Below are 13,694 nucleotides of genomic sequence, written 5' to 3' on the forward strand. Positions count from 1 at the left end.
AAAAAGTGGTGCAAATACCCTAACACATTTTTTAAATTCTTTTTTTTTTATTTTGAAATCTTTTTAAAAGGGTTTTCCAAGCACAGATAATACTTTAATTTATTTATACTTATTAATACAAACTCACAAAAAGGAAGAAATAGCATGGGTAGAAGAGGAGTATTTTATATTAGGAACATCTTACAAAATTATGGGGTTACAGGTTTCAGGTCTTCTCTGTCTGGTAGGAATGTACTTGACATTAAAATTTCTACGTGGGCCTCGCCTGTGGTGGCGCAGAGGACAGAGGTCGCCCTGCAGTGCTGAGGTGGCCGGTTTGAAATGCTAGGCTTGCCCAGTTCAAGGCACAGGTGAGAAGCAACTACAAGTTGATGCTTCCTGCTCCTCCTCCACCTTTCTCTCTCTCCTCTCTCTTAAAATCAAGAAATAAAATCTTTTTAAAAAATTCTAAATAAAAATTTAAAAATTACCACACTAATGAGCACATAAAGAATTATTCTCTGTTGTTTTAATGTTATGAGTATGTTTGTCAGCACATTGCACAGGTCTACAAAATAATCTTATACTTGCTAGCGCTTTCATTTCTTTGAAAACTGAAATTCTAAAAATTACATAAGGGGATAGCTGATGTTTGGTGATGATGTCAGAACTGAATCTGTTCTGTAGGTCTCAGCCCCACACGGACTTACCGCGTGGGTTCCCACAGACTTACCGCGTGGGTCCACGTGGACTTACCACAAGGGTCCGTATCGTGTGTGCGTCTCTTTCTCTCTCTGCACTTCCGCCCCGTCCCTCCCTGAGTCCCAATGCTGTGCGGAAGCTAATGCCAGCTCCCTAACCCAGATATGTCTACAAAGTAGACTCAGTGTTCACATTACTCTGCCAAAGTGTGCTCATGAAAATCCAAAAACTCAGCGGGCTTTGGAAGATAGTCCTATTATGTTAAAATATTTTATTGATCATTTTTTTATAATATGATTTAATTGATAGCATTTCCAACAGAGGTTTCTAATTTAATAGGAATGGCCAATTACTAAAGAAGTGAGTATAATGCATATATATATATTTGTGTGTGTGTGTGTGTGTGTGTGTGTGTGTGTGTATATATATATGAAAACTGCAATTACTCTTTTTTATTTTGCTTATAGGTATCATAGCACAATTCTAATTCCGTACCTCCTTAACTATTTTTTATTTTTATTTGTTTAGAGCGCTGACATTTGCATTTAATGAGGAGCGAGATGAATCCGGAGAAGCGGGAGATTCGCTAAGGACCGCGTCCGCTTGCTGCTGCAGACCTGCGTGTGAAGGAATTCCACTCCTCTTGGCCAGGAGTTGGTCAGCTCTGTGGTCAGGCCGCACAGGGGTCAGCTGGCGTCTTCTTTTGTCCTTGCCAGAAGAAGTCTCGGTACGTCACTGTCTAATGACCATGGAAGGTGATAGCCGGACACTCACGTGTTGAAGGGCTATCCCACTCGGCCACAGGAAGACCATCCTTTGACGTGAATAGAAACCGAGCCCTCGCGAGCACTTCTATTGAACATGACTCATGGAGAAGAGCTTGGCTCCGATGTGCACCAGGATTCTGTTGTTCTAACTTACCTAGAAGGATTACTAATGCATCAGGCCGCAGAGGGGTCAGGTACTGCCGTCGACAAGAAGCCTGCTGGCCATCATGAAGAGGATCAGAACTTTCACGTTGCCGGGACGGCATTTCCCACCTGTCAGAGCAATGGTCCGGTTCCCAACACGCACCCCTACCAGGGACCTGGCACGCTGCACCTCAAGAAAGCCAGGCTCTTGCAGTCTTCGGAGGACTGGAACGCAGCGAAGCGGAAGAGGCTGTCGGATTCCATCGTCAATTTAAACGTCAAGAAGGAGGCCTTGCTGGCTGGCATGGTGGACAGCGTGCCGAGAGGCAAACAGGACAGCACGCTCCTGGCCTCTCTGCTCCAGTCCTTCAGCTCCCGGCTGCAGACGGTGGCCCTGTCGCAGCAAATCCGGCAGAGCCTCAAGGAGCAAGGCTATGCCCTCGGCCACGATTCTTTAAAAGTCGAGAAAGATTTAAGGTGCTATGGTGTTGCATCAAGTCACTTAAAAACCCTGTTGAAGAAAAGCAAAGCTAAAGATCAAAAGCCTGATACCAATCTTCCCGACGTAACCAAGAACCTCGTCAGAGATCGGTTTGTCGAGTCACCTCACCACGTGGGACAGAGTGGGACGAAGGTCATGAGCGAGCCCCTGTCGTGTGCGGCCAGGCTGCAGGCTGTCGCCAGCATGGTGGAGAAGAGGGCCAGCCCCGCCACGTCGCCCAAGCCCAGCGTGGCGTGCAGTCAGCTGGCGTTGCTCCTCTCCAGCGAGGCCCACCTACAGCAGTATTCTCGGGAGCACGCTCTGAAAACGCAAAACGCAAACCAGGCGGCGAGCGAACGACTGGCCGCTATGGCCAGACTACAAGAAAATGGCCAGAAGGATGTCAGCAGTTTCCAGCTCTCGAAGGGCATGTCAAGCCATCTTAATGGTCAGGCAAGAACATCGTCCAGCAAACTGCTGGCGAGCAAAAGTACAGTGTTTCAAAATCCCGTGGGTATCATTCCTTCTTCCCCCAAAAACACAGGCTATAAGAACTCACAGGACAGAAACCACATAAAACAAGCTGCTAATAATAGTTTGCTTCTGCATCTTCTGAAAAGCCAGACCCTCCCTAAGCCGACGAACGGACACAGTCACAGCGAGCGAGGGAGCGTGTTTGAGGACAGCAGTACGCCGACAACCATTGACGAGTTCTCCGACAACAACCCAAGCTTCACCGACGAGAGCAGCGGGGACGAGAGCTCCTACTCCAACTGTGTGCCCATCGACTTGTCTTGCAAACACAGGATCGAAAAGCCGGAGCCTGACCCACCTGTTTCTCTGGATAACTTAACTCAGTCCTTGCTGAACACCTGGGACCCGAAGGTCCCCACCGTCGACATCAAGGAAGATCAAGATACCTCAAAGAATTCGAAGCTCAATTCACACCAGAAAGTCACACTGCTTCAGTTGCTGCTTGGCCATAAGAATGAAGAAGATGTAGAACGAAACACCAGCCCTCAGGAAGAGCAGAGCGAGGCGGCCCAGTTCAGTAAGCCGGCTTACGCGAGGACCTCGGTCATCGAAAGCCCCAGTGCGCACAGGACTACCCCAGCCGGCACGCCGCCGCTGCTGGCCTGCACCCAGGCCGAGTCTCCCATCAACCTCTCCCAGCACCCGCTGGTCATCAAGTGGAATTCCCCGCCGTACACCTGCGGCCCTCAGTCCGAAAAGCCAGCGAACAGCAGCACCTCGAACCACTTGATGGACCTGACGAAGAGCAGAGAACCTCACGGTGAGAAACCGGTCGTCCTAAATGAAGGCGCGCAGAACTCGGGGACTTTCAGTGCCAGTAAACTGTTACAGAACCTAGCGCAGTGTGGAGTACAGTCCGCCGCCCCGGGGGAAGAGCAGAGACCCGGCCAGCAGCTGACCGCCAGTACAGACAGACCCGTAAGCGGGGTCGACGGATTAAGCAGCCCTCTGCTCGCAAATAAAACAAACACAGCTGAAGAAAATAAAAGCTCCGGCGGTCAAGCCACGGGTTCTGAACCGAGACTTTCCGGTTCCGAGATAGAAAATCTGCTGGAAAGGCGTACAGTCCTCCAGTTGCTCTTGGGAAACCCCAACAAAGGGAAGAGTGAAAAGAAAGAGAAAGTCCTTCTTCGAGATGAAAGAACTCAGGAACCTACAGACAGAGCTTCAAGCGAACAGATACTGATGGTGAAAATAAAGTCGGAGCCGTGCGATGACTTCCACATGCATCACACGAACCTGCACTTGAGCCAGGACCCCAAGGGCGCCCCGTTCTTCGGTGGGGCGCCCCCCATGCAGAGAAGCGCAGCTGCCTTACCCGCTTCCTCCGAGGACTTGAAATCGGAGCCGGTTTCCCCTCAGGGTTTCTCCTTCTCCAAGAACGGTCTGTTAAGTCGATTGCTGAGACAAAATCAAGAGAGCTACCTGGCGGAGGATCTGGACAGCGGTCCCAGAAATAGCGAACTGGCCTTTCTAGAGTCAAAGAATCTTTGCATGGTCCCTAAAAAAAGGAAGCTTTATACTGAGCCATTAGAAAATCCATTTAAAAAGGTGAAGAACAACATGGTCGACGCTGCACACGGTCACGGTGCCGCAGAGTTGGTGTGCGGGCCCTTGATGAGTCAGCAAGAGCCGAAATTTGGCAGAAATGACCTCGAATTTAAATACCCCTCCAGCCACGGTTCAGCCAGTGAAAACGAACATAGGAGTTGGGCCAGAGATAGCAAAAGCTTCAATGTTCTGAAACAGCTGCTCCTCTCGGAAAACTGTGTGAGAGATTTGTCCCAGCACAGGAGTAACTCTGTCATCGAGAGCAAAAAGAAAGGACACAAAAATAACGTGACCAACAGCAAGCCTGAGTTCAGCATTTCGTCTTTAAATGGACTGATGTGCGGTTCCGCTCAGCACAGCAGCTGCGTGGATAACAGGACATTTCCGTACCCGGGAGCGGTGAAAACTCCCGTGAGTCCTCCTTTTCCGGAGCACGTGGGCTATGCGGGGTCTCGACCAGAACCCGGGCTTTTGAATGGGTGTTCTCTGGCCAGTGACAAGGGACCCATGAAGTGGGTTATCGCAGACGTGGATAAGAATGAGTATGAAAAGGACTCTCCGAGACTGACCAAAACCAACCCGATACTGTATTACATGCTGCAGAAAGGGGGCAACTCTGTTACCAGCCGAGAAACCCCGGACAGGGACATTTGGAGGGAGCCCTCCTCTGCTGAGAGTGTCTCCCAGGTGACAATCAAAGAAGAGTTCCTTCCTGCTGCAGAAACTAAAGAGTCTTTCTTCGGTTTTAGAAGCCCTTACAATAGCCATCTGGGAAATCCTGCCTCTTGCCCACCCGGCGCAAATGGGGAAGAGATGTATGGACCCCTGGGGAGTGTGCTGACGATAAAAAAAGAGTCCGAATAGAACTGACCTGCCAGTCAGCGCTGGATCTTTTTAGAACTAATGAGTATGAACTTGAGATCTGTATAAATAAGAGCATGATTTGAGAAAAGCATGGTATAATTGAAACTTTTTTTTTTCATTTTGGAAAGTATTGGTTCCTGGTGACGTTTAAATATGCATACTGCTCACTGCTCTTCGTCAGATGTCAGGAGGAAACTGCTGCGCTAGCGGTTGGTGGGTAAACACTTCCGTAGGCTTCAGACCACTGTGAGTAGCCAACGAACGAAATTCTTGATCATCACAGAGAGTAGGCATAATTTAAAATGGAAATTTCCATCTCTCGTGGATAAATGCATTTTGCTGTCTTTATGAGGGTACTTTATTTTCTTTTTTTGGAAGTCAGCCTACATAACACTTTTTAAAGTGTCCAAATTGTTCAATAACTCTTTCAAGGATAAGCATTGAATAAAAAACCTAGTGCCGATTCACTTTTCGTTATCCAACTCAAAAATAAATTAGAAAAAAAAACACATTTTTCACTTTTGCTAAAAAATATATATATATATATATTTATTTTTAATTCTTGGAAAGGGTTTTGTGGTTCCCAGTGTGTCTTTCCCACCTGAGTCCTTTTCAATATGTATTTTCTTTAGACCTTGTACTACTTAGTAAAAATTGATTACAATTGATGGAGGTTTGATAGATCCTTTAAAAAAAAAGGCAGATTTCCATTTTTGTATTTTGACAACTTTATTAAATTAATATTCCCCCTTTTACAGAATTAGGAAAGTTAACATTTATCGTCAGGTGGTTTCCTGAATATTTAAGAAGTTGTTTTTAACAGTAGCAAAATGGCTTTTCTTTGGACAGTTTTCACCCTCTCTGGTAAAGTGACTTCTCACCATGACTCTGGTACCTGTGAGTCTGGGCACCAGGGTTTCCTAACGCTGGATCCAGACCTCCTCCGTTATAACCATAAGGGGCACTTGCTTTACAATGCGTATTCCTAGGCAGCACCCAGATCTGCAGAACAAGATTCTCTATAGGTGGACCTGGGAGTCTCCATCTGCATCTGAATACATTTAAGAAGAAAGCCCCTAGATGGTCTCTTCTCCACACTGAAGTTTGAGAACCATTGCTTATAACTTTTCTTAGAACACAGGACTGTTAAAAAAAAAAAAAGACAAAACTATTTGATGCCTATATTTTCCCCAATACAGTCAGTCCCACATCAACTAAATATTTGCAGTATTGTAGTTATATGTATTACCGTTGTATCTTTGGAAATCGGGTTCAGAACACTTTTTATGACAAAAACAAAATGGGTGGTGGGGTCAACTTTCATATCTGGCTCAAGATCTCAGGAAAATCTGTGATTATCTATGTGTTCTAATGAGTAACATCTACTTAATTAGCCTTAGGGATGGAATAACAGGGCCACTTACCAAACTCAGGTGATTCTAGGATGGTTTAGAAACTTCTCCTGAATACATCCTTAATTTCTATTGAAATCATTGTCCTAGGAACAATGAAAGATGAAAACATGTATTTCAAACCCGAGAAAGGCACTACACTAAGAATGAGTAAACAAAAAGTATAAGGGCACATATACATGACAGGAGAGAATTCTACGGTCACTCCATGGGTCTATTTTTAAATAGTGGTTAACAGTAGACATTGATGTTGTCTAGGAAAAACCTACTACATTTTTGAGCCACCTGGGGTTTCTTTCAATCGTGAAACAAGTCCATATTTTTAAGTTCAGGTTTTATAATCCACAGTTCATTCATCAAATTTTTTTTTTTTAATTGTGAACCAGGTCAGCAGCTAACCTAAGCAGAAAATTGTTATATAATCAACTATTAAGAAGGAAATCTATTTGAAGTTGTTCTACTCGAAGTTGTTTCTAAGGTTTTTGTATTAAAAATGGACATTATTTCCTAATATGATCTAAAACCCAAAATGATTTGTACATAGTTACTGAATATATTATAAAGTAATAGGAGTGAATATTATGCTCCATCCCGGAGAAATGAAGTCATATGCTGATTCTGAAATGAAAATTCCACCGGCCAGTGCATATACTCTGTTCTGTTCCATATTTACTTAGTGGCAATCATATTGTCTACACTAGCTAAATAAGCTTTTAAACAGTCTTTTTTTTTTTTCTACCATTTGGAAGTATCTTGAGCCTTGGAGGTATGCTAGAAAAAAACGTACTTTTGCAAGGATGTGAAATTTAGATCTCACGTCCAGCTTTCTATTTTTTTTTTTAATACCAAGAAAGCCAGCATTACTATTTGTGTGTGTGTGTTTCTTTGGTTGGCTGGTTGTTTTTGTTGTTGTTAACAGTTAAAGGAATGAGGATCTGGAATACATAAATAAACATGACCACACAGAATGCTGTTCTAATTTACTGAGGAATGTCCGCAATTTGAGTTTAGGATAATTTTTAAAGAGAGCAGTGAGAAAGGGCATACATCCATAAGTTCACTTTATTCATATGTAGATACAGGGGTGCACATATACACCTTTTCAAGGACTATTTTAGATATCTAGACAATTTCTTCCTAATGAAGTCATTTGTGAAAGGGTACTTACAGCTCTCATTGACATCGGTAAGGTAGCATTACCTGTTTATTCTCTGCTGCATCTTTCAGAAGAGTAAACTGGTGAGAGTATATATTTTATATATATATATATAACATGTATATATATATATATCGACTTGTTACATGAAGATGTTAAAATCAGTTTTTAAAGGTGATGTAAATAGTGATTTCCTTAATGAAAAATACATATTTTGTATTGTTCTAATGCAACAGAAAAGCCTTTTAATCTCTTTAGTTTCTGTATATTCCATGTATAAGTGTAAATATAATCAAACAGGTTTAACATTTGTGCATGTATGTATACAGTTGCAAGTCTGGACAATTGTATAGAATAAAACTTTTATTTAAGTTGTGATTACCTGCTGCATGAAACGTGCATGGGGGACCCTGTGCATCTGTGCATTTGGCAAAATGTCTTAAGTCAAAACAGATGTTCATCCCAACATGACAGTATTCCATTTCTGGGCGTGACTTCTGTGGTTTAAGCTTTGTGAAAGAATGTGCTTTGAATCCAAGGGTCTTAAAAGTTTTTAAAATCAAGTCAACCACTTTTCAACATAAAGAGTTCACACAGCTACTTTCATGAATTTTGTAATCTCATTGGAAACATAATATTATACCAGGAGTATCCCAGCGTACTGGAATACAGGCACATTACCACTTACGGTATGAATTCTGGGGTTTACACAACCAATTTTGATGCGATATTCAGTATATAATTTGTCATTTTTATTAGAAACTTAATTTCTTCATGTGATGTCATGAAACTGTACATACTGCAGTGTGAATTTTTTTTGTTGTTTTTTAATCTTTTAGTGTTTACTTCCTGCAGTGAATTTGAATAAATGAGAAAAAAAAGTACTATCTCTTGTTTGAAATGACTGTTATTTTGTGGGTTTTCTCTGAATTTTGGTTTTCCATAAACATAAAAGTCTGTGGTCATCAAAACAGCAATAAGTTTTCAAGGCAGTTTTGCCCTTCTCAGAGAAATAAAAAATAGAAGAAGAAGGTGGCCAGTGAGTTAGAGTATCTAGAGATAGGGAAGTTGAGTTAATAGCTCAAAAAGGCTGTCTGTGGTCTGTCCTACCTAGCCTTAGTTCTGTTATTTGGTATGTAACTGGAATGATTATTGTAGAATTTCAAAGTGGGGAAGAGTTTGTACAGTTTCCAAAATAAGTTAGTTTGATAAATAATTGTGTTAAGATTTGACCAGAAGATTTTTTTTAATATTTTATTTATTGATTTTTTTTAGAGAGAGAGGAGTGAGAGAGACAGAGAGAGAGAGAGAGAAGGGGGAGGAGCAGGAAGCATCAACTCACATATGTGCCTTGACCAGGCAAGCCCAGGGTTTCGAACAGGCGACCTCAGTGTTCCAGGTCGACGCTTTATCCCACTGCACCACCACAGGTCAGGCCGACCAGAAGATTTTTATACAAGTTTCAGTGGGAGTTAAGATTATTTTAAATAAAAAAAAAAGAAGGTCCGTGAGCTCTCTGGAGCTTAACCACGCCTTTCTTCCCGTCACAGGTACATCTTTCTACTTTTCTCTTAAACTCTTAAGGTCCCATGAGACTTGCAACCAGGGGAGCAACAGGCAGTGGAAGCTCGTATGGGCTTGCACCCTGACCTTGTCTCCAAGGCCTCTTTCTTTTAAAAAAGCTAACAGCAGCCCTCCTGCGGCTCCCTTCTTTTCAGAGAGCCAGAGCAGAGCACTGCCTACACTCTCCTGTTCCTTCCTCTATCCTTCACTTTCCACTAAGCTAACAGCAGCCCCAGCATAGCTCATTTCTGTCACTTACTTTTAGTTTTCAGTCCACGCAGCCCAGTGTGGCCCACTCCTTTCCTACACTGTTTCTAGAGGGCTAAAGCAGAGCACTGCCTAGGCTCTCCTGATGCTCCGTCTACCCTAAGCCCTTCCTTTGTTTCACTGTCCCCTAATTTAATAAACATACTCTCAAAATTAGAAAAAAAAAGGTCTTCAGTCATTTTTCAAAAATGTATGTGTGCTCTTATACATATGTAAATATATACTGTGTGTATTGGTAATGAATACTTGAGAATGATGAACAATATATATATATAGAGAGACACACACACACACACATATATATATATGTAATGAGACCATTTTGAGAAGGGGGAGGAAACTGTGAGCTGATGGCCTGGAAATTTTTTTTTTATTCATTTTTTTAGAAAGGAGAGAGAGAGAGAGAGAGAGGAGAGAGACAGAGAGAGAAGGGGGGGAGGAGCAGGAAGCATCAACTTGACCAGGCAAGCCCAGGGTTTTGAACCGGCGACCTCAATGTTCCAGGTTGATGCTTTATCCACTGTGCCACCACAGGTAAGGTGCCTGGAAATTTTTATATTTACAAATATGTTATTAATGATCATCTTCTTTTAAGAAGAAGGCATCCTCCCAAAGATAAGTTTCTCTTTTCCGGCATAGAAGTAGGCCTATCACCATCTAACTGAAAACTCTGCAGCCACCTAACAGGTTTATGAATGCTGTCTAAAAAACATCCAAGCGACAGAAATACCTGGAGCTTTTCTACTGTATTAAAACATTGAAGAGTTAGATCTCGCAGTATGTAAACAGACTGTCATCAGAATCAGTTCTGCAGCCACGCTTCGTTTGCTGATTTATACGGTACAAGAGCATAACAAGTGCATCGAGTGATGCGCTGTCGGAGAGGGATTTTTAAGAGAACCACCAGGGAGTCATTCCCAGCTGTAAGGTAGTATAGGTAGGGACTTTCCGAACGGAGGGTCTTTACTGATCAAATAAGACTACGATCACCCGTGATAAGCAGAGTTGTATTTCAAGCGTGTTAATGTGGAAATCTCAACAAAAGTAATTTTGGAATTTTTGTCCTACCACTGATAACATTAAACTGTGACCTGTTAGGTTTCAGAGAATAGGTTTTCAATGTGTTATTAACCATGCCGCTTTTAGTTTCTTCCGTAAAACTTAGGGAAGGATCCCACGACACTAGCACCTTATTCAGGGTTGACTGGTGGAGGACTCTGTTGGCGTCATTTAGCCTTAATTTACTGCTCTGTTTCTCCAAGTGGTTGTATAGTTATATTGACAACATTTTAAAGATGCCAGCTTCATAGGTAAGTTAAAGACCCCTGCTCTGAGAAACCAGAATTAATGTTCTCATTAGTTGGTAAAGAATAAGTGGAAATAAAATTTCAAATCTCATTAATTCCAGTTCTGAGGAAGTGCTACTACTGCACTTACAATGTCTTCTTTTTAAGTGTCTAAAAGAAAATAGATAAACCTTTTCATCAATAACCCAAATTCTTAAATAATATTCTTCAGCAGTCAGTCAGAATCAAGAGGATTTTTGAGCCATTCTAGTCTTCTTTTTACAACCTTTTTATTGACACAAAGACCTAGACGAGCTTCTGTTTTCCAGTCTTTGCTTTTACCAGACCTCATTGGCAGGAGCTCTAAACTTTGAGAAAAGTCTACAGTTCTTATGGACTGTCCATTTTTGCCGATAAACATTCACCTCGGAGATCGCGTCTGGAAAAGAACAAGACCTAACATTTTATAGCCTGTGTTTTGAAAGCTATACCGACAGGGCCACTGAATAGAGCGACAGTGCGGGTAAGTTTTTCAGAGATTGTATTTTCTTTTAGCTAACTGATGTGAAATGATAATTTAAGGATAGAACAGTGAGATGATTTTCTTATGATTAGAAAACTACAGTTTTCTCCAAAGACTGGAAGGCTTGTCGTTGGCAGCCATTGTAGCTAATCTTTTCATAAGCAAGCTGCAAATCCTTCTAAGACTTTTAGCGCCCCATTGAGTATGCCAGCTGGCCTTGCTACATTTTGTAGTGTGCCCTCTGACTTCTGGCCTTGCCTGCATTCTAACACTTTCGGCTCATTCTCCTGCCGTGTGACACCTTACTGGCAATCATCAGTCGCTCCAGTGTTCAAACCTCCCCTTAACTGGTTCTTGAAAACACCTACTTTCTTGGCATCAGTGCCTTCACTCATGTAACATTGTCTGCCTAAAATACCTCCTTCCTTCGCCCTCTCTTCCTTATAAACTTCTCTGTCTTTAAAAAATTAACAAAGATTACCTCCAAGTAACCCTGTGAGACGTCTGTAGGCAAAGTGTGTTACTCATCCCTCCGCAATCCCATAATGCCGTATGGAGACCTCCTTTATTGCACTCATTAGAGTGGCTAGCGTACCGTGTATTTCTTCTAATCGCCTTACATTTCGTACTGAGTCCAAGTCCTGATTCATAGAAGTTAATAAATGAATGCCCAGTCAAGAATGGAAGATCTCTCCCCACACACAAACACAAGTAAAAGGCTCCCTGGCCTTCCCTGGCCTCCCAAGCCAACAAAGTAATTTGTAACATGGGAAAACATCCATTTCCCTGAAGCAATGCCAAAACTCCCAGCCATTGCTAGCCCTAGGGTTCATGACCTATAGTCCATCCCAGACATTCTTCCTCTGTCTTCAGGAAATTCCTGATAAGAAGAGCTGGTTCTTGAAAGGAGAAGGGGAACTTGAGGGGTTTTGTCAATAAAGGACTAATTACCTGTAATTTAAACAGCAAGGAGCGTCTTAGAAACTTTGCCTTTAGCAGGGAAGCTATCCACTCTTCCAAACACCACTGTGCTGAGATGCTCAGCCTCTCCTGTCAATCTTGACATTGTTCATGCTCCAGAGGGATTCATTCTGAACTATCCAGAATCAACCCCAGGTAGCACATGCTCTCAGTGAGCGTGGTGCAGCGAACTCCTTGATAAGAACCTCACCAAGGAGAGAACTGGGATTGGCATTAGGCTATTTCAGATCCTCGAGGAAATCTGGTTCCTTGTGGTATGGAAATGAAAGAGTCCACACATACAAATTAGTCCGCTGGCAGGAGGATGCAATCGTTAGAGGGCTCTGACAATGGCAACTTAGCCATCAGACCAAATCAGGTTTTAGAATGTAGAAAAGTAATGTACATATCCCACTGAATAAGAACCATCAGAAGGTCCTTAATAAAGGTGTGTTAAATTGGTGTGAAAGACACTCATCTCACATGTGTGTACAAATGGGCTGGTAGATGTTAAAATACTTTGATTCTGATAAAATATTAATGTGATGACAATTATTAACTTTTGCATTTTGCCCAGAAAATAAACATTTGTTATTCCCAATCCCCAAGAGAAGAACGGAGGTCTTGGTTGAAATCAGGCTTGTTTTATAGGTCCTCAAGGAAGTGAAAAGCCCAAACATGGAGCATATTCAGGAGTAGGCTGGTTTGCAGTGTGGGTGGAATAGTGCCCTTTCCCTCGCCAAGTGGAGCAGGTAAACCTGACCCACGATTTCTGCCCAGTGTGAGGCCTTTTAGAAGAAACAGATGGCAACCTCTGGTTCCAAGAGTGTCTTTTTCCAATAAAGGGGAGATTTTCATGCGGGTGTTTATGTATATACTTAGAGGGACCTTAGAGACAGACATATTTAAAGAAAGAATGAAAAGTTTGATGCACAGGGCCTCCAGTTTTGTTAAGGAAGAAAAGACTCCCTGATCTGTTCTATTCCTGTCAGCTCCTTTCTAATGTGAGCAAATCAAAAAGCCTACGAATAATCTTAAATATTTTAATAAAGGATAATTATACTTTAAAACAGAAGGACCTTCTAGTGAGTCCAGGACATTTAAAATCATTTTTCCCAGCATCTCTTCACCTTTTGGTAAAAGTGAGGGTTTATTTCTGGGCTCCTAATTCTGTTCAATTGATTCATATAATCCTTCTACACACCATCTTGATGACTTGTAGCTGTGTTGTCATTTTTGAGATCAAGAGGTGTTAGTCCTCAGAATTGGTTCTTCTTTTTCAAGTTTATTTTTGTTGTTGTTGGTTTTGTAAATGTACATACGAATTTTAGAGTAAGAGTGTCCATCTCTGCAAACGTTGTAGCAGGAATTGTGCTCGACATTGTATGGAGTCTGTAGATCAACTTGGGGAGTGCTGCCATTTTAACATTTAAAACTACTAATCCATGAACATAATGTGTCCTTCCATATAGAATTTAAGTCTGCTTTAATTTCTGTCAGCACTG

The 13,694-nt window shown here is 42.3% G+C and overlaps 1 protein-coding gene across 6 annotated transcripts in view; it reads left to right on the forward strand.

Annotated features, from left to right (window-relative positions):
• NRIP1 (nuclear receptor interacting protein 1) overlaps positions 1-6,302 on the forward strand; it is a 104,002-nt gene extending 97,700 nt beyond the window's left edge. For all 6 annotated transcript variants that reach the window (XM_066241927.1, XM_066241926.1, XM_066241925.1 and 3 more), the window contains one exon: positions 1,210-6,302. In XM_066241927.1, coding sequence (XP_066098024.1) covers positions 1,543-5,022 — 3,480 coding nt within the window. In that variant the 5' untranslated portion in view covers positions 1,210-1,542 and the 3' untranslated portion in view covers positions 5,023-6,302. The remainder of the gene's footprint in view (positions 1-1,209) is intronic.
• The last annotated feature ends 7,392 nt before the right edge of the window (positions 6,303-13,694 follow it).

Source organism: Saccopteryx bilineata, chromosome 8, assembly GCF_036850765.1.
Source record: "Saccopteryx bilineata isolate mSacBil1 chromosome 8, mSacBil1_pri_phased_curated, whole genome shotgun sequence".
Classification (NCBI taxonomy): Eukaryota; Metazoa; Chordata; class Mammalia; order Chiroptera; family Emballonuridae; genus Saccopteryx; species Saccopteryx bilineata.